Source organism: Thrips palmi, unplaced genomic scaffold, assembly GCF_012932325.1.
Source record: "Thrips palmi isolate BJ-2018 unplaced genomic scaffold, TpBJ-2018v1 HiC_scaffold_3, whole genome shotgun sequence".
NCBI lineage: Eukaryota > Metazoa > Arthropoda > Insecta > Thysanoptera > Thripidae > Thrips > Thrips palmi.
Window position 1 is genome coordinate 5088363 of NW_023144630.1, and position 26990 is coordinate 5115352.

Here is a 26990-nt window from a genome sequence, read left to right on the forward strand (position 1 = left end):
TTTATTAGTCTTTGATATATTGACCTAAAAGTACCATATTTTAATGCACGATTTCATTCTCTTTCCGATGAGCACAGAAGGAGACCTCTTCGTCCAATAGGAGCCGAGATAATTGCACTTCAGTGAAACACAGCTTCTGTAACTTGAAAATTTGCCAAAAACTGGTGAAGTGATATAACTCCGGAACTATTGGCTATTGGCCAAAACCATTTTAGGGGTTTATTGCAGACACTAATTATTGGTGGCGATTCGCCATATTCGGTTCAAATCGGATGACGTCAGTTTTATTGGTGTTCAAGTTGGTGTGGAATTACCCTGGTGTGCCCTCCGAAAGGCTTTGTCCAATTCTTTCATTTCTGCCTCCGTTAAGTTTCTTCGGCGCCACTCAAACACCGCATCTTTGTACGATCCCTTAAACTGCAGACCCATTATGCCAGTAAGAGCCAGTGACATCACAACCTGCAATAAAAAAATTACAGACAATAGATTACTACGCTAGTGTCAATTGGGAATAAGCGTAAACTGACTAATGCACTGAGTCAAAAAGTTACGGCTAAAACTGTAAATAACTTGTGATAAGTCTCCGTACTCAGAACCCAACATTTCTCGTGCCCATTTTGCCAATCTATTCCGGAGGGGTTAGAGTTTTCTCCGTGCACAAACTCTACGAAGAATCGGTTCATAATACGAGTCAATTGAGGGCATTGTAAAATCTACAAAGAAATGCTTCGTAAGCTTCAGTTTTGATTGCTAAGGATTTAAGATAATACCGTGAAACAAGGTCATTTCAGGCACTCTTGAGAGTTGTTTTTTTTTTTTTTTCGTTTTTGAAATTGTAGAATTTGTAGTGTTGCCATGGCCTTGAGGGTTAAAATTCATGATCTTCCCATCTTTAGCTTCGATTTGGCGCTAAATTCAAATATCTACGCCTCACTGTTTTTACAGTGGAGGGTTCGAAGCAGTGTCCGTAATTGCCCCGGGCGTAGATGCCCGAAATTACCCCGAGGCCGACATTACCCTGTTTCACGGTGTTCCAAGAAACGTTAGACGACTTCTGTGATATTTGACGTCTTGCCAGGGTAGACCTCAACAACCCTGCAAGAGCAGCAGCCTTCGAAGTATAGTGCCCCAGCCTCGCCTAAGTTGGATGCCACCTACCGGCAGAAGGTTGCTGAGGCGTAACGTCATCCATGCGGTAAGGGTCACTCGGACAGGCCGCTGAGTCACTGCTGCTGCGAAACGTTCCAGCTGTCAAAGAGAAGAACCAGAATCCAAAAGGTGTAATCAACAACTACCTTCCAAATAGGAATGCGCCCATAAACTGGGCGCCATTCTCGCTGCTCCACTTTTTAGGGCGCCAAATAAGTGATCATCTCTCAGAACAACGTATATTCATGTCATGTTCATGTTATGTACGAATGCCACACAGATGTCGCCCAGTTTCAGGGCACCTTTGTCGCTTAGGGTGCAAAAGTCACCCCATAACTGGCCCTCTATGATGGTAGTATCTTTGCCTTTATGTAGTCTGGAGTGCAGAGTACACTGAGAATCAAAACGCTTTGAACGCATCAATTGTTGCAAAGCTTTTGCATGGAGTGCAATGCCTTCCCATTCCCATGCATAAGCATGGCGCATTTTCGGGAAGCACTGCACCTCAGTGCATTGCACCATACGTGCTGTATTCATAGCGTTTGGAATCGCAGAGAAGTAATATTGATCAATGACTGGATAAATAGATGAATGTAGTGCTTCTACAAACGCCGTCAGACGTGTTCTAGTAAATAACACTGGCCGTTAAAAAGGAAACGTAACTACCTGGGCCGATTCAGCTATCGATATATGAGAAACGTTCCCAATTGAGTGAATAAACCTAATCGTCGCCGTCCCCTGAAACAAAGAAAACTAAAATCAGTCCCGGGTGTGTCAACAGCATTTTTGAATTTTCAAACAAGAAAACAACTAGCCCTCATCAAGACAGAGTGCACTCACTCAGCTGAGCACTCTCGTAGGAGTGTGCTTATGAGTACACGCCGAACAGAGTGTACTAAGCACACTGTAGAGTTTGCAGAGTGCACATTGGCTCTTTTCATCGATGAACAAATAAACTTACGTTATCAATAAGGCGCTGAACCCAAAGTAGAAGAAGCACTAAACTCAACGGAGCCACCAATGACGTCACATTTAGAGCCCAAGCCATAACAATCTCCCAGATGGGATCCGAGCCAGTTCTCAAGTCATACAATAAAATCATCGTTTTCGGGCCAAGTCTGTAAATATGGTGTACAGATTCTATCAAGTGCCAGACAATTAAGAAGGCGACTTGTTTTCCGTAGCAACGGCACACTGTTTCTACCAAATCCGTCGTAGCCGTGTGCAGCGACATTGCCTGCGGGATTTCAAATACATAGGATCAAAATTAACCCATCGGGTATGCAATCCTTGATAGTTACTTACCACTTAATACTTCATTGGAAACGGGAAACGCCCGAAATCGTGTCTAAGCGTATCTCGCTATTCATACTCCTTCCGAACCGTCACTAGTTTCGGACAACCGCACTGTGAAAATTTGAGTCGTCACTTGATGACAATTTTCCTTGTATATATAATAAGAATAAATTTCCTTACAAGGATGTCATCAAATCAGTTGATGACATTGTTGTCATGTCCATGGAATGAGTAAAGGTGCTTTGATGAAAATGTCACCAATTAGTGATGAGATTATCATCATTTTAAAGTGATGAAAATATCATCCACGTTTTTGTCATAAAGTGACGACAAATTTTCACAGTGCGACCACGCAGATTTGCGCGAGGGGTCCCCCACTATGGTAATCGTGTGTGCATTTCGTCCACTCTCAGACCTATATGAACTTTTTTTCTCTCTTGCGTATGACGATTTTTTTTGAGCAGACATAAAATGTACCATTTTCTCTTTAACTACACTGAAATTGAAAGTGTGGTGAAGTTACCACATTTGGCTATGGTCAGACCTAAAGTGTGGTTACCGTATTCTACACCACGCACAACTGTGGTAAGAATTCCACACCTTCAAATTAGTGGTGTACAAGCCTATAATTTAGCCGTTACCTCATGTATTGCGTGGTCAATAACACCCTTTTATGAGGTGTGGAGGACTGACCTCATATTTGCTGTGGTATTCACCATGAATTTTATGTAGTACTTTGCATGGGTTTATACTTGATATTCAATAATAATCGGCGTCAAAAGTCTAAAAAAGTTGGATTTGTTATTCCAAAATATCGGGCAGTGAATTCCGTTCCTTCAGGTTCGGTGCCTACTGTAAGCCAGGGTACGGTCAACATCTTTTAATGTACGGTGGAGAGTGGCAACAACCGTCTTTTTTTTCACAGTGTACTCACCTCTTCCACAAGCGGTGTTATGTGGTATCCTTTCTCCAAACTTACTTTGATCCTTTTGAGCCTCTGATTTATATCAGCATACCGATTTGATAGAATGTCAATTACATAAATAAATAGCGTCAGCTCCATTGCCAGTGCCACGTCCTAAAAGATGTAAACCACGGGATAAATATTGCACACTTGCAAGTTCACACTTAAAAATGCATGTTGCGTTGCAAGGAGTTAAACGGCGCTATTCAGTTGTGCTAATAGCAGAATAGCACCCATTTTCGTTTGTTGTGAAAGTACAGATATTTTTTTGTTTACATTGTGATGTGTCCAGCGCGTGCGGAGTAATGTGTGAGTTGTCCTCACGGTAAAAACGGATCCTATTTTCCCCAGGGAGCATGGTAGAGACAAGCGATTTTCAGGGAGTTCCTGGGAAACCCCTAGTTTTCCGCGCTATGCTCTACTTACCTGCAAGTGACGCACAAGAAAATATATTTGAAGGATGGGGAATCTTTTGGCGACATCCAGAGAATATGAAAGCGACGCAGCACATCGCAAAAAATACATGACCGTGAAAAGTAGAATATGTCCCGACATTCCCGAAGCGGTAGCGTTGGCAAGAACTTGTCGCAAAGTGAGGAGCTTGTTCGTCGTCCGTCGTGGTCCGAAAGAAATGCAAGTCAGGTAAACTGCAGCGGTCTTCGCCAACATATATGCACATAACAATAGACTAGTAAATGTTATGCCGTCAAAATGCTTATATATCTTCCTGAAGCGATCATAATCGTCATATAAACAAGCTAATAGCTCTGTACCGCATATGACTATATTAAACACTAAACTGTACCTGCGGCAGAAAAGAAACAGAACCGTGTTATGAGCTGAACAACAAGGAAAATTATTTTAAAAATATATGGATTTTTTTAGGTGGAACAAGCGAAAGAGCAACACATTCTGTCACACGCTGTATAGAAGGTCTTCTTTTCCCACAATTAAATTCGCGCTCTGGATCAGGGGGTGGCAACAGCCTAGTGCGCGCGTGAAGCTATGCGCGCCGCTCGGGCCGGCAAGGAGCGGCCGGGCGGCTGGGCCGCGCGGCCGAACCAAATTAAACAGAACTTTGTCAAAACTGCATCGAACTGGGTAAGCGAGGTCATTTTTAGATTCTACGCAAAATTTCCTATTCGTGAGTGACAATGGAATGGACTTTTGGATATGTGAAACAGTTCTAAAATCAATTTGAAAACCAAATTTACGGCACCAGACAGCCGACTTGAAGTTTCCCTTTCACTAAAAAAGCTATTTCCGTTCGTTTTAGGTCCGTACATACAGCGAGCCGGTTGTTGGCCACTATTTTCCGGGTTGCGTGGTACACTTGGAACGCCAATACGACTTCTGTAGCAGAAATGCCAATCCAAAAACTAATTTCCATTTTTGGTCCAAAATTGTATTTTGCAACTTTGGAGGTTAAAAGCACAGTTTGAAATAGGTTTCTCAGCATTGTCAACCTCACTAAGCAACCCAGAATTCAATTCTCTATCACCCTGCTGTGTTGGATTTGCAAAAGGAGGTCAAACTTCTAATTGAAACGAAAAGGCCCGAAGCGCTGCAAAACCGCCAAAACAGTTCAAGTATTTTGTGGAGCTTAATGTGTGAAAACTATTTCTCAGATTGTAAATCCAACCACACCACCTTGTAGGCGAGTCAATTCTACAGCTCCATTGTAAGTTTCATCGCAATCGGAGACCAAGAGTAAAGACAGCTATAATAACTGTAAATCCCATCAGTTTGGTTGATTGGTCGAGCGGGCGCAAGTATGAGAAATCGCTGCGGCAGATTTTTGCAGCTAACTTTAAAATATATTCTGCCGCCTTCACTATTGGTCTCAGATTGCGATGAAACTTACCATGGAGCTGTAGAATTGACTGGCCTACACGGTGGTGTGGTTGGATTTACAATCTGAGAAATAGTTTTCACACATTAAGCTCCACAAAATACTTGAACTGTTTTGGCGGTTTTGCAGCGCTTCGGGCCTTTTCGTTTCAATTAGAAGTTTGACCTCCTTTTGCAAATCCAACACAGCAGGGCGATAGAGAATTGAATTCTGGGTTGCTTAGTGAGGTTGACAATGCTGAGAAACCTATTTCAAACTGTGCTTTTAACCTCCAAAGTTGCAAAATACAATTTTGGACCAAAAATGGAAATTAGTTTTTGGATTGGCATTTCTGCTACAGAAGTCGTATTGGCGTTCCAAGTGTACCACGCAACCCGGAAAATAGTGGCCAACAACCGGTTCGTTGTATGTATGGACCTAAAACGAACGGAAATAGCTTTTTTGGCTGAGCGATAGCGAAGCCCTTGCCGTGTTTGGGCGCTCCAAAAAGTGACTGGTCGTGAGTCTGTCTGTCCGTCTCTCTGTCTGTATGTAATCACTCACGTTTCTCAGCAACTACTGAACGAATAGTATCCAAATTTCACACCTGATGTCTCCTAAACATCCTACAGGGGGAGTTTATCTCAGATTAACAATTATCATCGTTTGAAATATTCCAAACATCGTTTTGAACTAGGTAATTAGCGCGGTTAGGTTGGTAGCAGTGTGTGGCTGACCAATTTCTCATACCGGCTGCCGCGCTTGCAAGTCGTCTGCAAGACGGGACGGCACTTATGCAAATAAACAAACTAAAGAGCAAAGGGGTTCTCAAATAGGTTCTGAGATAGTTTTTTAACATTCTAGAATGATTGAAACCCTTCCGGAGTGTCAACAGAGGAAAATACGAAAACTGAATGTGAGCATGGTTTGCGTGTTTCGTTCCCCTCTCCCCCCTCCCCCGTCACAGGGGAATCTTCCTTTAGGTCAGTGCACTGTGAGTGTAGTTGTGGATTGTAAATAGAATGTTTCCTTTGCCTTTGTGTGCATCTACTGATTTTATTCTCTTTGAAACTATCCTGTTTTTTTAAATTTCATAGTAAATGAAATCAGGTAAATGCGTTGAAATTAGAAGACATGTTAATTGTCTTGGTTTGTCTCGGGAAATGACATTCTATTGCAATGCTGCAAGCTAACATAAATATTCTAGTACTAACATCTATTGATTAAAAGAATCCATAAATAGATGTATTTAGTGCAATAAATAATCCATATATTTAGTGCTAATAGATTTTGAATTGATATTGGGTTCAATGACACGATTCAGGTTTTGAGCGGTGGGTGACTTGGTAATTGGATTTAATGACACGATTGCTTTCACTTCACCAAAGTTTGTGTCCGACAACTGGAACCAAGTATTGGTAATGGTTTAGAAGCTGGTTCTCTGAATGTAAGCCCAATGTTAATAGTATACTGTATTCTTTTACTCCAAAGATAAAATATCACGAGGCATGATTAAGGTAAATTATGTTGGCGTATTGAGCAACAAGTGGCCTCTGCATTTGACTTCATGAGACGATTCACTGAATTTGACAAAACTTGTTCTCCGTCGAATGCTTCAGATCAGCCTGCCCTTAACTGAGTCACTTAATGTAAACTATGATTACATATTCCAGTCTATATTGTTTAATTCACTGGTTTAAAATGAAAGAATGACAAAAGGCTTCTCAAATATAACTAATAAATTTGTGAATTCATTAGTTGGAAGAAAATGATGTATCCAATAGTGATTCAAGCAGACGAATAGCAAATTAAGCGATTCAATGCTGGCAATGGAATGTTACTCGACTGAAGGAATCGCATTGGTGTGGCATCAAGGTATTTGGTGACGACAAAGGGTGATCCATGAAGACCAACCCAGACCCATTCTTTACCCATTATTGATCAATTTGATATCAATATTTTTCAATCGAATCTCATATTGATTTTTGGAGTGCTGATTATGAAAACCACTTCCATTTCTACTCCAGACTTATATTTTCATCTCAAATAAGGTCATTTCGGACCAAAATTTTCAGGTCGAGTTTTATATTGTTTCCTGCAGTGTTTGATGAGGTGAACTCAAAAATAACTTCAAAATTTTTCCCAGACTCACGCTTTACCAAATTTTGACCAAATTTGGACCAAAATTCTTGAATTGAGTTCGATGTTGATCCCAACAGTTTTTTGTGTGCTGATAACGCAAATCACCTCCATTTTGACTCCAGACTTATATTTTCATCCCAAATTAGGTCATTTTGGACCAAAATTTTCTAATCGAGTTTTATATTGTTTCCTGCAGTTTTTGGTGCGCTGAACTCAAAAATGACTTCCAAATTTTTCCTAGACTCACGCATTACCGAATTTTAACCAATTAAGGACCAAAATTTTGGAATCGAGTTTGACGTTGATTCCAACAGTTTTTTGTGTGCTGATAACGAAAATCACCTCCATTTATACCCCAGACCTACATTTCACTGAATATGAGCCCACAAGCTGCACATTTCGTCTACATAAGCAGAGTCCGAAATGCACAAATTCGCATCGCTCAGCCACACTACGCGCCCACACTAAACGGCGCGTACCCCTAGTTTAGTGAAAGGGAAACTTCAAGTCGGCTGTCTGGTGCCGTAAATTTGGTTTTCAAATTGATTTTAGAACTGTTTCACATATCCAAAAGTCCATTCCATTGTCACTCACGAATAGAAAATTTTGCGTAGAATCTAAATATGACCTCGTTTACTCAGTTTGATGCAGTTTTGACAAAGTTCTGTTTAATTTGGTTCGGCCGCGCGGCCCAGCCGCCCGGCCGCTTCTTGCCGGCCCGAGCGGCGCGCATAGCTTAACGCGCGCACCAGGCTGTTGCCACCCCTTGTCTGGATAGACACTCTCATTTCAGGACCGTGACATCACGTTGATACAAATGTGACAAAATGTTACGTTCCTTTGAGCATTAAATGTCATATTCGTTTCAATGCGAATCAGTCAATTTAATAGACCATTCACATCCAAACGAACGTGACACGATTCACTGAGAATGAAAGAGTCACCACCATCGCCCTTTCATTGGGTAACGCACCCACCGTTGCCAAAATTTGGGTGACGAGCCCGCGGTGACCAGATTTTGGGCAGTCATAAAATCGTCGCCCAAATTGGGGTAACGTCGGCGACGCCGTGAGGTCCCCGATGACGCTCTTCCGGGGCCACCACGATGACCCAATGTGGCGTTGAGGCCTCCGGTCATCGTGGTGGCCCCGGAAGGACGTCATCGGTAACCTCACGGCGTCGCCGACGGCGTTACCCAAATTTGGTTGACCAAACGCCTGTTACCAAATTTCGGGTGATGAATTAGTCGTCACCAAAATTTGGGCAACGAAGTTGCATCACCCATTTAAAGGGTGATGGTGACCAATTCATTCTCCAGTGGCGCCAACACGTGGGTGCAGGGTCTGCGGCCGCAGACCCTGATTTGGGGTGGGTGGGTGGTTGCGGTGGTGGGTGAGGGAAGGGGAAAAGAGAAAGGGAAAGTGGAGAAAAAGGAAAGGAAGGGAAGCAAAGAAAAGAAGGAGAGGAAAAAGAAGAGAAGAGAAAAAAGGGGGTTGTAAGGGGCTGAATATCAGTCGCTCCCCCTAAATGAAATTTCAGTGGGCGCCACTGTCATTCTCAGTGTTTTCAAAGGAGCGTGACGTTAAGTCACTCGTAGCAACGTAATGTCACGTTCCTGAAATGAGAGTGTAAAGTTTAAGCTCACGCAAGAGTCCGTAACTTAAAGTGAGGTGTGAGAGTGAATATGGACTTATAGCGGTTGGTTGGCTGAAAAATAATCGAAATTTTTCCGATCGTCCGAATTCGCTCACAGATTCCTCTCCGGAAAATAACCCCTTCGTGTTTTTGGTTTTATTGTTGGACGAATTTCAACACCGGCTCAAAAGCAACAAAGTTTTTTTTTAACCCTGTTTTGACACTGAAATAATCGCAAAATCGGCAATTTTCATCGCATTTTCAGAAATGAAACGGCAATTTTTTTCATTTTTAACGGCCAGAATAAACATCCTGACCATTTTTTCTATGCCAGACTTGTCAGTGCCCTGTTTTTGCATTTTACACCAAACAACATACATCAATTGTCAAATCTTCTTACATGATTCTCTTGTTTCCAACAGCTGTGGCCTGGCCAGGCCTCTTCCACCAATATCGTCTGCTCGACAAGTGATATATCGCGTAAATAGACTGAAGGTCTGTCTTTCATAAGTTGGATAAACTGATCACTCATTATAATCCAGAACCCCCTTCACTAAGTCTTTTCTAGATGTTTTCGAAAAAGTAAAAATATCCGAAATATTTGTTGTTAAGTTAACGGACCCCCGGGGTTCATGGTGCTCTACGGAGTAAATCAGAAAAAAAACATTGTAATTCCAGCTCACCAATGCCAGCCTCTCGACAGCTGCAACTCTCCGTCTCGGTACACAAATGGCCCAAGCCCGAGCAATCTGGCTATCTTCACAGGGAACTCGAGCCTCGCAATGGCACGGCCACCTCCCATTCTTTCCGAAGTGTTGTCGCCTGGGCACAGCGAACGCTTTGCGCGATAGTGGAAAACACATTCATCGACGCTACAAATTTATTTTACACTGCAAGAAATGAACTGGGAATTTATGAAGGCGTTTTTGTCCAAAGCATTGCGAAGAGAGCTTTCGCGAAACAAAGGTAACTCGTGAAGAAAGGAGAATCTTCACCGATTTAGGAAGAACCTCTAAGCTTAATGTTCGTTGATTTACGAAAAACCTCAGTAAATTACCAAGAGCGACCAAAGTCTTCGTAACTAATTAATCTTGTGAATTCACGAAGGTGCCTCAGTCGAGGCCTAAAATTCCATTCGGGAGATTCATATTTACAGTGTTCATTTCACTTTATCTTTGAGAAATTAATAATCAAGCCCTGAATCGTTTTAAATATCATTCATCTAAAATTAAAATACAAACAAGCTGAAACGCTGCCTGTTTCCTCTGTCTTTGGAGGTCTTTTCGCCAAAAGCTGAAATTTTTGTTACCTTGTCCTTCGTCGTGAAGAGAATTTGGGAAAAGTGACAAGAAGTTTACGGAAAGCTCCACAAGTCAGAAAATAACATAGGGGTCTAGGGCTCTTTCTTTCAGAACAACTTCATGAAAAGTCATTGCATTCAATTACAGAATAAACCTTCCGCTCGACAGAAGTATCTCCAGGACATTGAGGTAGAAAGCAGAACGAGCGGGCTGAAGGGGTGTGGACATGTGATATCCTCGTGCAGACTAGGAAAAAGCAGCCCACGACATGACGACATGACGGAAGGTGCGATCGAACACAGTCTGTTTCGGACATGGCATCAGCTGGAAATAAGCCTTATCGCGATATTGCGCATCGATCGCGCAACGATGTAACATACAATCTACTTGGTTTCGTTACACGAAGAAATAGTTCGTTTATTCCTTAGTATTTTCGTAGCACTGTTGAATGTGGACTATGCCTATCTTCACTCGTTTCTAAGTTATAGTTGAATGCTATGGGCATGAAAATTTAAGTAAAGGGCAGGTCGAGTCGGTTTTTTGAAAACAGAAACGAGCAATAAGAATTCGTAAGAATGGACACGAATGGACATGCGTGGAGCAAAAATAGTTGTAGGTGACTTTTCAAAGAATTAGCCATTCTGACTATAAACTCAATGTTTATTTTTCAATCATCTATCTTCAATCAGCAAATTTCTAAAACAAAAGACGAATCAAAAGTGTGAATAGTACAACATAAGTACAACAGAAACTGTACAATAAAAGTACAACGGGAATTGTACAAAGTACAACGAGAATTGTACAAAGTACAACGAGAATTGTACAAACCAGAACGAGGCCTGGACAGCACAGCACTCGTCATACTTTGAAAGTGCAATAAATTCCTGATACAAAATTTGCCAGGAATTTATGTTTTTTTGTTGTGGTTTCTTCTTGCAGTGTAGAATGCTCTATTTCGGAAAGTGGGTACACTGCTAATCCAAGTGTGGACCAAGTCCACGGTGGTCCACGCTACCTAGCGTGGACTTGGTCCACACTTGGATTAGCAGTGTATTTCTCGGCTCTGCACTCTAAATGTCTTACGAAGAAATTTCCCACAATAGAAAGGAAATGGCGCGAGCATAATACGAAGGTGGTTTTTCTTCGTATTACGAAGGTTTTTGTTTGTATCTTACAATGAAAATGTTAAAAAGATTCGTATTACGAAGGAATATTGCTTCGTACTATGCTTGCGCCGAATCCACTGTAACATTCGAATAACATTGGTCAAATTTCATTGTAAGACATTTAGAGTGTAGCGTAGGTGCAGCTACGCCTTCGGGGAGAGCCGCCTGCGAACTTGTGCCGGTTTGATGGTGGTGGCGTCGAGGATGTCCTCCCGCGACATGGCCTCGTCGCCCCAGCCCCAGACGCCGTCACCGTGCTGGTGGTCGTGGTGGCCGTCGTGATGGTGACCGTCGTCGGGGTGAGAGTACGGGTGGGATCCGTCGCCCGTCCTGCGCACTCGTTTCTCCACCATCTCCTTGGACACCGTTTTGAGGTCGTAGGCCCAGCCGACGCGCGAGAAGAAGTCGATGAAGGCCGTGGTCAGGTTCCGCTTGTTGGCTGAGCGATAGCGAAGCCTGTTACTCCAGTGCGGTTGAAAAGTTTTGTCTGTCTGTCTGTCTGTCTGTGTGTGTGTCTGTGTGTGTGTGTACACTACTCCTCCTGAACGGCTCGGCCGATCTGGCTGAGATTTTGCAGGCTTATTAGGTATGTTCTTGGCTCAGCACACGCGAAATTTCACTATCCTAGCTCAACTGGTTCAGATTTTATAGCCGAAAAACACCTAAAAAACGGCGAAAAATCGAGTTTTCTGCAGGTAGATCACCTCTGTCTTAAAGAAAGGGGGGTCTGGGGGGCGTAGCCCCCCAGCATGCATGCAACACGGAAGAAGTAACCGAGGATGGACAAGCCAATGCCTGCCGAAGGCAGGCTAGCGCCGCAGGCCAAGGTAGGTACGCCAGGCGCGGATTGAAGGAACAGGCCGCGAGACATCGCGAAGCCTGTTACGACAAGACGCGGTCTGGCGTAAACCTACCTTGTAGTTGCCCAGCTCGGCCGCCTTGTAGTCCCAGGGAAACACGTGGTGGTAGTTGTGCCAGCCCTCGCCGAACGTGATGTAGGCCACGAACGCGTTCTCCGTCGGAGACAGGCTCCTGCAGACAAGGAAGCAAGCGTGAGGACGCGCACTGGTGAAACAAAGGCATTAAAATTATGCCCTTTAAGGGCGTAAACGATTTACCCCCCAAAAGGGCATAAATCGTTAATGCCTTTAGGAAGGGCATTAAAATTTTGCATGAAATTCCTGTACCATTTACGCCCTTTCCAAGGCGGCGTAAAAGAGTAAAGGGTGTCATTTTTATGCCTTTGTTTTACCAGTGCGGTGCACCGCAAGAAAGGGTCCTACACTGCAGTGTAATATGTGAAACCAAACCAGTCTCTGCACTCCGCAGTTGGAAGTGCAGAGTTTGCAGTCTCGACACTCCAAGTGTGGAGAAGCCAGGCGCGGGTTCGGGGCAGAGGCTTACTTGTCTATAGGCCGGGTGCCATAGATGTGTGCCGCCGAGTTGACGAGCCAGGTGGCGTGCAGGGCGAGGACATATCTCGTAATGGTGGTGACGTACCACCCGAAGTAGATACTCTCGCCCCACAACAAGGTGGGCACCAGGGTGGGTATCGCGAAGGCCACCACAGGCACCAAAATCAGATAATATCTGCGGTGGAAGAAATATTGCAAAAAGCATTTACTCAACTCTAAAGAAAAATTGCACAGATAAGATTGTTTTTCTGTTTAAATCATCGTGGGAACCGCGTAGCGTCACGTTTGCCACGCTGCAAAATCAAGAAATTGGACGGAGCGAAAGCGAAGCCCGTTACTCGGGTGGGGTTGGGATGGGAGATTCTACATGTGTGCCAGTGAGCGTGCGTGTGTCAGCTCTAGGAGAGACTGGGGCACACAGTGGTCCAGAAGACCGGTAGAGGCGGCCAAAACTCTAGACGCGTTTTGATCAAAACGCGTCTAGAGTTTTGGCCGCCTCTACCGGTCTTCTGGCCCACTGTGGGGCACATTGGTCGGGATTTTTTTCTTTTGGCTACTAAAAACGCACGTGACGAGCTACAAAACGGTTCCGCCTATCTGGCTGATATTTTGCAGGCTCATTCGGAACATCAATTGCCTAGAACCACTGTAAATTAACGAAGTTGCTTTCGTATTTAGAACTCGACAAAGAACTGCTCGTTGCACAAAGAAAACGAAGGCTTTGCATCTTACGGAGGAAATCGTTTGTAATACAAAGGAAAAATCTTTTATAGCCTACGAAGAACTTCATCGCAGCCTGCGAAGGATATTTTATTGGCTGAGCGATAGCAAAGCCCGTAACTCCAGTGCGGTTGAAAAGTTTTGTCTGTGTGTCTGTGTGTCTGTCTGTCTGTGTGTCTGTCTGTCTGTCTGTGTGTACACTACTCCTCCTGAACGGCTCGGGCGATCTGGCTGAGATTTTGCAGGCTTATTAGGTATGTTCTTGGCTCGGCACACGCGAAATTTCACTCTCGTAGCACACGTGGTTCAGTTTTTATAGGCGAAAAACACCTAAAAAACGGCGAAAAATCGAGTTTTCTGCAGGCAGATCACTTCTGTTTTAAAGAAAGGGGGTCTGGGGGGCGCAGCCCCCCAGTCTCAACAAGTTAAAAAGTTTCAAGGGTCAAGATCGTGTTATCTGTAGATGAAGCAACTCTATCTTGAATGAAGGGGGTCCCGGCCCCAGCATGAAACAAGTAAGAAGTAACCGATGATGGACAAGCCAATGCCTGCCGAGGGCAGGCTAGCGCCGCAGGCCAAGGTAGGGTAAACTATACAGTTATCGGCAGGGGTACAGTTATCGTCATCTCGGCGAATAATTGGGTCCTGCTCTGCAAGTACGCGTCCGTTAGTGATGCGGCCAATGCAGGTCGCTAGAGACACCTTTTGAGCATGCAGGACCGAGACAGCATCGCGTTTGATTGAGCACGTCAGCCAACAGAGCCATGTTTCCTGTCAAGTGCAGAAAGAGGTCGCTTTGGCCGCCTGTTCTTATCTTCTATGCCAGGAACAGGGGTTCAATCTTTCGTTAAATTCGTGAAAGTCGGCCGGAAAAAACTATTCTCTCTGCCAGGTTCCTTCTCCCCATCTATTGAAGAAGGCATACTGTGCTTGGTGCACAGAAATTGCTCTTGCTTGCCCTCATTCGGGGGGTGCCGATAACTGCACCAGAGAAATCACCGCAAACACAGTTATCGTCAGGGTGGCCTCAAACTTCACTGGTGTTTCGGTCGTCGTCCGGGAGTTAATATTCTGATGCATTATGACCGTAGGAAGACCCCTGCCGAATTTGAATGAAATCGGACCACTATTTCCCAGTGATCTACGTGATTTACGAAATGTCCTCCTCGGCGCTTTGAGAGGTTGTTTTTTCGCAGCTCATGGTGCTAGTTGTCCGTGAGTCTAAAATGAAGGGCGCAAGAGGCATAACAGAAGAGAGAGGGGGTTCGTGACATGTCAAGGGGTGATAGAGTGTCTGTGACGACTGTTAGAAATTTTCGTCACTTTCGGTCATGTTTTGCCTTTTTAACAAGGGGTGCCGATAACTGTCATAAAGGGTGCCGATAACTGTATTTTGGCTGCCGATTACTGTGTTTTTGGTAACCTTTTTCTCAGGTTAAATAAGAGCGTCACAAAAAGTTTTTAGTGAAATCTTTGTCAGCCACTTCGTTGTCTAGATCCTTCTGAGGTGTCTGGAACAAGTCGCACGGGTCTAAGTGTCATAACCTACCCTAGAGGCCCTTGAAAAGAAAGCGATGCTCTTAAACTGACGGTAACTGTATAGTTTACCCTAGGTACGCCAGGCGCGGATTGGAGGAACAGGCCGCGAGACATCGCGAAGCCTGTTACGACAAGACGCGGTCTGGCGTAAACCTACCTTGTTTGTATTACAGAAATCGTTCGTATAACAAACGATCTCCTCCTTAGGCTGCGAAGCCTTCGTTTTCTTTGTGTTACAAAGAGCAGTTGTAGGAATTTATCTGTGTTCGGCCTTATTTTTGCCAGAGGTACGTGTGTTGCTTCCGGATATTAGCTTTTATTTCTTTGAGCTTACTTTTTCTGGAACATGACGATGGGGTCGCGCTCCAAGTCGCTGAAGTCAATGGTGGCGCCCTTGATGCCCACCTCGGGGTGCTTGCGAATCAAGAGCCAGCCCATGTGGGCGAAGAAGAAGCCGCGCTTCGAGTTGTGCGGGTCTGCGTCCGTGTCCGTGAACTTGTGGTGCACGCGGTGGTCGCGCACCCAGTCGTAGATGTGGTTCTGCAACAACAGGAAAAAAGAGTAAACAGAGTAAAAATGGGAAATTCCTGTTTATAATAGGCAAATAAAGAATACGTTTATATAATTACGAGTTTAATTTGTAAAATTATGATGGTATCCATCCAGAATGAAGTTGTAAAAATACGACTTCCCCTTACAGTTTAAGAGTGGCAAGACTACTATTTCGCGAGTTGAAACCCCCTTTCGATCCGTGTTGATTTCGAGCAGACGGCACTGCAAGAAAAAATCACAACAAAAGTGCACAAATTCCGGGCCAATTTTTATCAGGAATTTATTGTACTTTTAAATTACAATAATTGTTGCACAAAGTACACGGTAAAAACGAAACCTGGGATTCCCAGGAGCCCTATGTTATAAGGTGTAGGAGTTTCCAGGGGATTCCTGGGATTCCCAGGAAGCGTTTTCACCGTGTACAATGGAACCGGCACGACGAATGCTGGGCAGTCCAGGCCTCGCTGTGGTTTGTACAATTTTCTTTGAACTATATACAATCCGTGTTGCACTTTTATTGTACATTTTTTCTTGTACTTTGCACACTTTTTCTTGCAGTAGGGCCGAAACGCAGCCTCTCTCTTCACTTACCTGGAAGGACAGGGTCTGGCACAGCATGAGAAGCGTCCGGAGCTGCCACTTGGCTTTGTACGCGCGGTGCGACCAGAGGCGGTGCGAGCCGGCGGTGACGCCGAAGACGGTCAGGGCGTTAATGAGCGCAACTGCGGAAAGAAAAGGCTCAAAGTAGTCCCAACAGTCCGGTGTGCAACGGGCTGCATCTCCACCCTAAATGTTTAGGTAGAGTTTTGTATGTGTAACTTTCACGATTTTGTGCATACGTGGAATTTGCACAATATCATGCGTGCGAACTTGTTCCTGGGAAAACGAGGTACCGTTTTTACCGTGCAGAGAATCTTCACTAAACGACTTAAGGTGCAGGGACATGATAGCACTCACCCCAAAGCCACGTGGTGTAGAAATGCGGGTATATCTGGCCCGTCAAGAAGAGGTAGGCGGCTCGAGTGATGGCGTAGTGCAGGTAGATGAAGACGAACACTTTCGTCCAGACGATCTTCCATTCGTACGGCTTGGCCTTGGCCATGTTGTCCTGCATCGCCGAGACGGGCGCGAGCTTTGCTGGCAATAACCCCGTGGCTGGGGGCACCTTGGACGGCTCCGGCGTCATCCTGGACCCGTGAAATGAGAACTCGTTATTATAAGGACTCTCGCTCAAAACCTCACACTGTAAATATGGCGGTAGTGCGTGCAAAGAAATTTATGTGCAAACTCTTTTTTCCTCTCTTGCTTATAACGATTTCTTGAGCAAACGTAAAATGTGCTATTTTCTCTATAACTGTGCACAATTTTGATGGTTTTAAAGATAACATTGTCAATAGATCATGAAGAAATTGAAAAGTACATTGCAAAAGACAAAATGTCAGGGACTAAATACATTGTCCAATGAACAAATTAGTGCACAACTAAAGAGAAAATAGTACATATTACGTTTGCACAAAAAACTGTTTGGCAAGAGATAAAAAGTCAATGCGAGACTGAGAGTGAAAGTGAATTGAATTTGTTAATAATACGAGTCACCCGCTTTCGGGTGAGGATTCTTTTATCACCATGGTGGATCATGAAATGATCCTCACCCAAATTTGACCGATTAACACACTAAATGTTTACGCAGAATATAGTACGTGCAACTTGCACGATTTTGTGCATACGTGGAAATTACCTAATATCATGCGTCAGGATGCATAAATTTATGCAAATTAACGCACAATTTTGTGCACGACGGTACGCAGGTTTAAATTTATGCAGCACCATTGTACATAAACATTTAGTGTGAAAGTACCCCACCCAACCCAACCAAAACGCCGTCTGTCGTGTGCCGCAATCGGACCCACTGAATGTTTATGTAAGATTTTGAATGTGGTGATGCATTATTTTAAACTAGTGTACCGTCGTGCGTAAAATTGTGCACTGAGAAAACCTTACAAACTATTTTGGGCCTTACAAAGAAAAGTAGTTTGTATAACAAAGTATTTTGACCTTACGTAAGCTTACAAAGAAAATACTTCGTAATTTACGAACTATTTCTTCGTATAACAAAGTATTTTAGTTTGTTATACGTATGCTCAAAATACTTCGTAAGGTTTTAAGAGTGTGCGTGAATTTGCATAAATTTATGCATTTTTACGCATGATACTATACAAATTTCACTTATGATCAAAATCGTGCAAGTTGCACGTGCAAAATTCTACCTACACTGAGAATCCAAACGCTATGAGTATAGCGTCGACTCGAACCGAACGTGTGACCCCACCAATGGATTCCTCGTTCGGAGAGCAATCCGTTGGTGGGGCCACACGTTCGGTTCGAGTCCCATTCAGCGACTCTGAAGCTCAAAACGCGTCTAGAGTTTTGGCCACCTCCACCGGTCTTCTGGCCCACTGTGAGGCGTTTCGGGCGAGTGAAGCAAGCCGCGAGGTACCGACCTTGTTTAAATTTGGGCTGAATTGTTCTTCATGTGAAAACAACGCTGACTGGATTGCAAACTTGTGTTTGCTAGCTGAGCCAGCCGCAAGCCACGAATCCCTCTAAATTAGCAATGGCGTCTTATTCGATTTTAAAAGGTTTTTGATGAATAAACCTACAGGCTTATATCGCGATCAGACGTCGAGGCGACCTGAGCGGTGACTGGCGCGCTACTCGGCGCTGTGCAGAGCGCGGGTGACAAAGCCCTCGCACATGCCGCCGCACAGTGGGACGAAGCGCAAAAATAGGACTGAAGATTATAGGAGCAGCCAGACCAATATCGCAAAAAAAACTCAATGTTGCGCCAGTACCAACAGGCCACGCCATGACGTTCCCACCAATCTTGTCCTGAGGCACCGGCCCGCCTTCGGCAGGCTTTTTTTGCCGGCCATTCGCATTGGAATCGAAGTGTTTGCAAGGCGGGACGGCATTCGCCTTCGCCAGTTTGAACTAGACCTGGTGGCTCGCCACCGCCAAAGAAGCGCCGCGTCGAAGACAGTTCGCGAGGCTCACGACACTACAAAACGTGTACACACTATGCTCTCAGTATGGGACAGGCGTGAACGGGATCGAGCAAACGAGCAAAATGAGCGACAGAATATGAGACATTGTGCTGCTTGGACCGATCAGAGATTTCCTACGGATCGTCCGCCCAAAGGATATTTCATATTTCGCTGCTTGTTTGCTCAATGGCTCGTTTCCTTCACGAAACGAAGATCAAATACTTTTGGCAAATGTAAGAAACACACTCAGTCGTCAATATTCTTCCCTTTTATTTTCGTTCAGTTGATCAATCTATTATCTTTGGTTCCTTAGCAATGAAGGTTTCAGTAATTTCTGCGCGAATCTCATGGACTTATCACATTTAACTATGTGAATCGTGGAACTCCATGGTAAACGATGGAAGTATCACATGGTGCCCAGATCAGCGGTTTTTGAGGGAAATGTCAATAACGCTGAAACTTAATGACGTAGAGAATCGAGCCAAAGCTTAGTTTGCGCTTAAAACATCAAAGAAGTACACCCTCCAAGGCATACATCGCTAAAATGTTTTTAAAAGGTTTAAAGCGGACGCGGCGTGAAGTAGAATAAATTTCCATCCAGCTGTTTTTCGAGGGTTAAATATTCTGATCACTACCATTCCCGCCCTTTCCGACGGAAAGTCACGATCCACTGTTGGACGTCGATGCCCCCTTAATGCCTTCCTTCGAGTGTTCTTACTGCTGTTGGACTGTTGGATAGCGAGCCGTTTGGCAGAAAAAGCCAATGTCACATAGTAGCCCCGTCACATGGTGTTCCTCCCTCCAAAACCGGATGCCGTAGAGGCAGCATTTAACAAACCTTCACCTCTTTTAACCCCTTTACCGCAAAGCAGCCGAATTGGGGTGGAGGTAAGATTTTCACCGGAACCTCCCCTTTTATTAGTAGAGAAGTACTTTAAACGGGCAAATGCCCTTACAAATACCCGTAGGACAAAAATCAAAGAAAATCGCCCAGCCTACGGCCAAGTTCAAACTGGCGAGCAGGAAAACGAAAAAAGTATTTAAACGTTAAGCAATCAACTTACAGAAAAGTTACAAAGTGTTTATTTCCACAGAAAACCACTATGTGCACAAAAAATGAACATGTACAAGGGATCAGAAGTTTTCACAGCACGCAGCTAGCTCACAATACATATACAAAAATGTAAACTGTCCACTTCTAGTACACTTCTTGTGAAACGAAACCCTAATCAGATTAATCATGCAAATGAACCAAACAAAAATCTACAACACTAAATTGCAAAGGTAAAGCGAAGTACGGTCGTTTTGATGAAGTGCATGAAGAACGAGGTGTACGTTTTCCACGACACACCGAAATTTCGCAAGTTTCCGCGGTCACCAAAGCCACTCCTCGTCCGAAGAGTGGGCCCAGCAGCAAGACGGGTATGCATAGTCCTCCTAAATGTCGTCCTGACCGTCAGGATTGTCCTGAGGATGACTGCCCGCCGACGGTGCGTTGTCCACCTCGGTGAGGGAAGTGTGCTGGTAGCGCAGCACGGACGCGCACTCGTCACAGTCCACGCTCTGGCCTCGGCCTCCACGGCCTCCAATGAGGCGACTAGACCTCCCTCCCCGATCCTGAAAGACAGGAGATTGTGCACTATTAAAGGGGAGGCTGGCAGCGGTGAGCTTCGCACAATGGGCCAGGTGACCGGTGGAGGCGGCAAAAATTCGAAACGCGTTTTGACCCCTAGAGTCGCTGATGAGCAAGCCCTCACATCCACCCGAGCACCGAGTGAAGAAGAAGAAGAAGAAGAATAAGAAGAAGAATAACAAAATCCGGAGACAGTTCATAAAAGTCGCTAATTCATTACATCATAGGTTCATTTGGGATCTAAAAATTGTTTAGAGTTTAGAATTAAACAAAATGAAGTATCATTATTTTGAACCGTCAAAACCTCAAAATGAGACGATTTTGAGAACTGGTTCCGGTGCTACTTCTTCTTATTGTTCTTCACTTGGCGTTCTGCTGGAAATGTCTCTTGTGAATCGAACCGAACGTGCGACCCTTCCAATGGATTCCTCGTTCGAAGAGCAATCCATGGGTGGGGTCACATGTTCGGTTTGAGTCCCATTCAGCGACTCTGGAGCTCAAAACGCGTCTAGAGTTTTGGCCGCCTCCAGTGGTCTTCTGACCCGCTGAGCTACGCCACTGACGGACTAAGAGTCCTTACCGTTCCCTGGCCTTGCGGCTGGCCGTCGACGACATTGCTGTGGTTGGCCACGATCTTGGCTCCGCAGCGGCCACCATGCAGCGTCTCGCAGCGGTCGGGGCACATCGACCGGTCGTCGGCCATCGGCGGTGGCGTGTCGACCACAGCTCTGGTCCTGACCACGTGCAGCCCCGGGTGGGCGGCCACCACCTCCCGGATCTCGGCGTCCTGGCGCTCGCACTCCTTGTAGATGTCGAGGCGCAGCCAGCGCAGTGTGGGAGGCAGCGCCGCGCCAAGGCGCTTCAGTGTGCCGGGGCGGATGTCAGTGGCGTAGCCTGCCAGGGGGGCATCCAAGAATGGTGATACACACTGCGAGTATCGGTTAACTACTCCATGGATCGGAAAAAAAAGAATAACTTGATACATCTCCAGATTGAGTTGTATTTAATTCTTGTGCCTCAGGCAGCACTGTGAGAAAAAACTACAGAGAATCCTGTTAATTTTTTCACAGCGTCGCTCTGTACCCAAAACTACAGTGATCTCTGTCTTTTAAAAGACGGAGCTCACTGTTGTTTTTGGTGTTTATCTCTCTGTTGTCCGAGCGGCCAATGCCACATCGGGACGGCATGGCCAAAGCCTCATAGGTCACCGTTGGGTCCCCGAGGACGTCGACGGGCACCTCACAGGGTCCCCGATGACGATGCGAGCATTTTAGACCTAGGTTCCGACCATTCGTTGAAAAGGTCTCATCAAGATCTGTTCGAATCAAGAATTAAAAATTTTCATGTTCAAGCCCCTTTTTTTAAGATCCAGTTGACCAATCAGGATCTTGAAAAAAGGGGCTTGACCAAGAATTTTTTTTAAATTCTTGATTCGAGTAGATCTTGACGAGACCTTTTCAACGAATGGTCGGAACCTAGGTCTAAAATGCACGCATCGTCATCGGGGACCCTTTGAGGTGCCCGTCGACGTCCTCGGGGACCCAACGGTGACCTATGAGGCTTTGGCCATGCCGTCCCGATGTGGCATTGGCCGCTCGGACAACAGAGAGATGAACACCAAAAACAACAGTGAGCTCCGTCTTTTACGAGACGGAGATCACTGTAGTTTTGGGTACAGAGCGACGCTGTGAAAAAATTAACAGGATTCTCTGCAGTTTTTTTCTCGCAGTGAGGATGGCATGTATGACTACACCAACACTGAGTTGCTTCATGGATCAGTTCGGCGGCCGTTGGGCATAAGGGCGTGAGTCACATGGGAAATCCATTGAAAATAGGTTGTTCTGTCCGATGATCACTCAATTGAATTGCGAGAAAGCTAGTCAAATGGTCGGGGTAGCTCAATAGGGAGAGCATACTTCGGAGAAGATTCAAACCGGAAGTCAGCAAGACAACCATAGAAACAACAGAGCGCTCAATGGGGCAGAAGACCGGTAGGGGCGGCCCAAATTCTAGACGCGTTTTGAGCTCCAGAGTCGCTAAACAGGCCTCGAACCGAACGTGTGACCCCCACCAATGGATTCCTCGTTCGGAGAGGAATCCATTGGTAGGGTCACACGTTCGATTCGAGTCCCCTTTAACGACCCTGGAACCTCTAACACTGTGGCAAAAAGGTACGGAAAATTCTGTTAATTTTTTTTGCCAGGATTCTCCGTTGCCCTCTAACAGTATTATCTGTACGCTCTTACAGTATTCTCCGTAGGGCCGTACAGTATTCTCCGTACGACCGCACAGTCTTCTCCGTAGGATCTGGAAGACTGTACAGTCCTACGGAGATCACTGTGAGGTCCTACGGAGAAGACTGTGCGGTCCTATGGAAAATACTGTAAGAGCCTACGGAGAATACTGACAAGAGGGCTACAGAGAATTACCACAAGCTGTTTACAGAATTTTCCGTGCCACAGTGAAACGCGTCTAGAATTTTGGCCGCTTTCCACCGGACTTCTGGCCCACTGTGGAGCGGTCGGGTTCACCCTCAGATTCTTACGATGAAAAGGTCATCATAACTTACGTTGAAATGAGAACATACGTACTACAATGAAATTCATGCGTAATACGATAAAATCATGCGTACCTTATGAAGAAACCATGCGCACGCAGAGAAATGCTTAGCGCTGGCTGCTAATTCTTAACTGCCCTTGCTAATAATCTTAGCTGTATATGGACAGCTAATACCTTAGCACCAGTTGCTAATATTCTTAGCAGGCACATATTAGCTAGGTAGCTAAGGCCTTAGCAAGCAAAACTAAGTCAGAAAATTTTCGGTATTCGAACCTCAGACTTTTACTTGCCGACTTGTTACCTTTCCCCTTCGGCTACTGCCGTTCCTTCTGCGGAGAGAAGTTAGGGAGGACTCATATCCTACGCTGGGGTCGAATGATCAGTCAATAGGAGCTTAGCGCCAGCAGCTAATTTATTAGCACCACCGCTAAACCTCTGTGCTAAGATTTTTGTCAAGTCTTGCTAAGTTGTGTTAGCTTCCGCTGCTAAGTCTGCACAATGTAGCTAAGGATATTAGTTCTTGTGCTAAGTCTCTCTTGCTAAGGTACATTAGCAGGTCAGCTAAGTTATTTTTCTGCGTGCGTAATACGATTCAATCATGCATAGCTTACGCTGAAATCTATGCTAAGTACGTATGTGCAAATTTATGCGTACCTTACGATGAAAAACCATCGTAATACGTATAAAAACGATCATAAGATGTTGAGCGTGTTGTGCTCACCAACTTCCAGGCGACGCAGCTCGCGCAGCTTGCCCAGCGCCCTTTGCAGCCCGTAGAACGAGCCATCGCAGGCGCGGAAGTGGCACTTGATGAACCGCAGCTCGCGCAGGCTGGCGAGCTTGGCCGCCGCGCCGGGCAGCTGGGGCGTGCTGTACTTGCTGAAGCCCTCCAGGCACAGCGCCTCGAGCGGCAGGCCGCTTTCGGGGTGCGCGCACGCGTCGAGGAAGCTCACGCTCTTGCGGTTCAGGCCATGCCTGTCAGGGTCAAACGCACACTGTTAAAAATGATCATAAATTTACGACATTTTGGAGAACAATTATGTTGTTTTTAAACGACATACTTTGTTACGACTCCTTACACGGTAAATAAAAAAGGTACCTGGTTTTCCCAGGAACCCTATGGAAGAGACATAGGCGATTTCCAGGGAGTTCCTGGGAAAACCAGGAACCGTTTTTACCGTGTAGCGTAAAATATAAAGCGAAAAAATGCACTAATCTACGCAAATTTAAGCATGATTTTGAGCACAACGGTACACAGGTTCGAAATCATGCATCACCACATACAAAATTGTACCTGTAACGTGTGACAATCAAACGAACGTAACACGATTCGCGTTACGACAAACGTGACGTCACATTCCTAGATTCCCAGTGCAGACACGTGCGGCGCCTTGCACACTCTTAGACTCGTATTGACCTTTTTCTCTCTCTATTATTGACTTTTTAATCCTTTGCTTACTTAGTTTTTTTAAGCAGCAATAATATGTAGAATTTACTTTGTAACCATAAACAATATTGTTCACTATTAAGACTAAATTGTCATCAATTACTCTGCAAGTAAAGGTGTGGATAGTACAACAAATTACAACAGGGATTGTAGAAAGTGCAACGAGAATTGTGCAAACCACAACCAGCCCTGGACTGCCCAGCACTCGTCATGACGGTCCCATTGAACTTTGTACAACAATTGTTGTACTTAAACAGTACACTAAATTCCTAATAAAAAATTTGCTAGAAATTTGTGTACTTTTGTTGTGGTTATTTTCTGCAGTGTATTGGCTGAAGTCAATTGCGTACTGACTCTTTGGCCGTACACACTAAATGTCATGGGACTTTTTTTGTCCCACGGTTTATGCAATTTTAAGCACATCCGGTGGTGATGCAATTTTGTGTCCGCCAGGCGGGACAAATTGTCTAGTGAAAGTACAAGTTGCAGCTGGCGCCGGACAAAATGTGTCACCAGACGGGAACAAAATTGTACCAGCGTCGGATGTGCTTAAAATTGCATAAACCGTGGGACAAAAAAAGTCCCATGACATTTAGTGTGTAGCAAACTGACTTTGAGTCAACATAACGAACAAAATCTTACATAAATATTGAGGAAATAGTACTGTTTATTGCTGTGCGAAATACCCTTTAACAAAACATAAAAAGCAAATAACAGTCTGAGGGTGCACTCACCCAGTTGCGTCGACGGTGTGGTACACCTCTTCCCCCAGCAGCGTCACACTCCGCAGGGCCCTGCAGCCCAGCAGCGGACGCAGGTCCATCTTGAGCGGCACGGTCACGGCGCGCAGCGACGTCAGGCCCAGGCCCTCCAGGGACGGCACCGGGTCCAGGCAGAGGTGCAGCTCGCGCAGGTTGGCCGCGTTGGCGCGAAGCAGCGGCCACGCCGCCACGCGCTGCCACTTCTGGGACCTCTCGTCCCGCCAATCCGTCACCTGTCTAAGGAAAGGCGTGTGTAGGGTTATCAGGTTGGGTAGAATGATACTCAGATAGAGTCAGATGTAGGTTTATTCACTCTAAAAGTCTTATGGTGAAGATTCTCCATATTATATGGTGAAGATTCTCCATATTATATGGTGAAGATTCTCCATATTATATGGTGAAGATTCTCCATATTATATGGTGAAGATTCTCCATATTATATGGTGAAGATTCTCCATATTATGGTGAAAATTCTCCATATTATGGTGGTGCAGCTGACTTCGTAAGTTCAAAATTCATGGTACCTTACAGATATTTTGACAAATTTCTTTTGTAATATGGAGAAAATCTCCGCCATAATATGTTGGTGCAGCCATTCACAGTAAGACATTTACAGTGTTCAGTAATGGGGGAAATGGGGTTCCCCCCCCACTGAGAAAACCTTACAAACTGTTTTGGGCCTTACAAAGAAATGTAGTTTGTATAACAAAGTATTTTGAGCATACATAAGCTTACAAAGAAATGAGTTCGTAATTTACGAACTCTCTCTCTTCGTATAACAAAGTATTTAAGTTTGTTATACGTATGCTTAAAATACTTCGTAAGGTTTTAAGAGTGCCCCCCACACTCTTCAAAGCCTACGAAGCATTTGCTTCATCACTACAAAGAAAATGAAGGCATTGTAGAATTGCTTCGTGAAGAAATGCTTCGTATTACGAAGGATTTTGCTTCATAATACGAAGCATTTCTTCGTAGATTTTACAATGCCTCTTCGTATTACGAAACGACTCTTCGTAGAGTTTTTACTGTGACAGCCGCTTAAAAGGTAGGCAAAAAGTGCTACCCCCCCTCTCCCATAGGCCGCCTCTGGATCCGCCACTGACTTTGAGTACGAAAAACTGCACGTATTTCACCACTTTGGTGCAAAGTCGCGGACAAAATTTGAACGAAAAATCGTGTGCACAAAAACTGTGATGTCTCGTACGAAACTCTGACAAAAGTATATGCAGTGCGTGTTCAAACACTCTGATGGCGAAACTCACATGCAGGGAGAATTTGGTGAGCCGCGTCGTGATGCCGGTGACGGCCTCGTCCGCGCCGCCGCCTTGCCCACCCTGCTGGCGAAAGAACGCCATCTCCTCGGTGATCCACCAGAGGCCCAAGGCGCTGGTGGACCACGCCCAGTCTACCACGAGCTCGCTCAGCGACAGGCGGGCCAGCGTCGCCCAAATGTTTTCCGGCATGTAGGGCATGTCGCCGTCGGCAGGGCGGTAGTCCTTCGTGTCCGCGAAGCGGAGGTCCTGCTTCGGCTGCCGCCACTCCAGCACGCGCAGCGTGTCGGCCTGCGCGCGGATCAGGGGCAGGGCCAGCTCCTTGGGGACCTGCGCAGAGCGTGCTAATTGGCTGAGCGATAGCGAAGCCTGTTACTCCAGAGGGGTTGAGAAGTTTTTCATGTCTGTGTGTGTGTGTGTGTGTATCCGCACTACTCCTCCTTAACGGCTCGGCCGATTCTGCTGAGATTTTGCAGGGTCAATGGGAATATCCTTGGCTCGCCACACACCAAAATTCAGCTTTCTATCTCAATACATATGGTCATTACAGCCAAAAAACACTTCA

At 45.2% G+C, this 26990-nt stretch overlaps 3 protein-coding genes across 22 annotated transcripts in view; all 3 read right to left on the minus strand.

Moving 5' to 3' along the window:
* LOC117648591 overlaps nt 1-26990 on the minus strand; it is a 282401-nt gene that overhangs the window by 112640 nt on the left and 142771 nt on the right.
* On the minus strand, nt 280-18482 carry LOC117648581 (acyl-CoA Delta(11) desaturase-like). Of its 4 annotated transcripts, none has more exons than XM_034391145.1 (8): nt 18212-18431; nt 16668-16897; nt 16302-16432; nt 15493-15698; nt 12889-13074; nt 12399-12516; nt 1159-1248; nt 280-459 (listed from the first exon to the last, which is right to left on the minus strand). In XM_034391145.1, the coding sequence occupies exons 2-8, from the start codon at nt 16894-16896 to the stop codon at nt 295-297; spliced, it is 1125 nt and encodes a 374-aa protein (XP_034247036.1). In that variant the 5' UTR covers nt 16897; nt 18212-18431; the 3' UTR covers nt 280-294. The 4 variants fall into 4 exon arrangements, with proteins under 4 accessions (XP_034247036.1, XP_034247035.1, XP_034247034.1 ...); XM_034391144.1 differs by lacking the exons at nt 280-459; nt 1159-1248 and adding an exon at nt 10961-11915 and having other exon boundaries at nt 18212-18285; nt 18371-18418; XM_034391143.1 differs by lacking the exons at nt 280-459; nt 1159-1248 and adding an exon at nt 10961-11915 and having other exon boundaries at nt 18371-18482.
* The window catches only part of LOC117648574, a 41435-nt gene continuing 34259 nt past the window's right edge, over nt 19815-26990 (minus strand). For all 17 annotated transcript variants that reach the window (XM_034391134.1, XM_034391129.1, XM_034391133.1 and 14 more), the window contains 5 exons: nt 26417-26755; nt 25128-25387; nt 23668-23921; nt 20968-21281; nt 19815-20371 (listed from right to left, as the gene is read on the minus strand). In XM_034391134.1, the coding sequence (XP_034247025.1) occupies nt 20192-20371; nt 20968-21281; nt 23668-23921; nt 25128-25387; nt 26417-26755 (1347 nt within the window). In that variant the 3' untranslated portion in view covers nt 19815-20191. The remainder of the gene's footprint in view (nt 20372-20967; nt 21282-23667; nt 23922-25127; nt 25388-26416; nt 26756-26990) is intronic.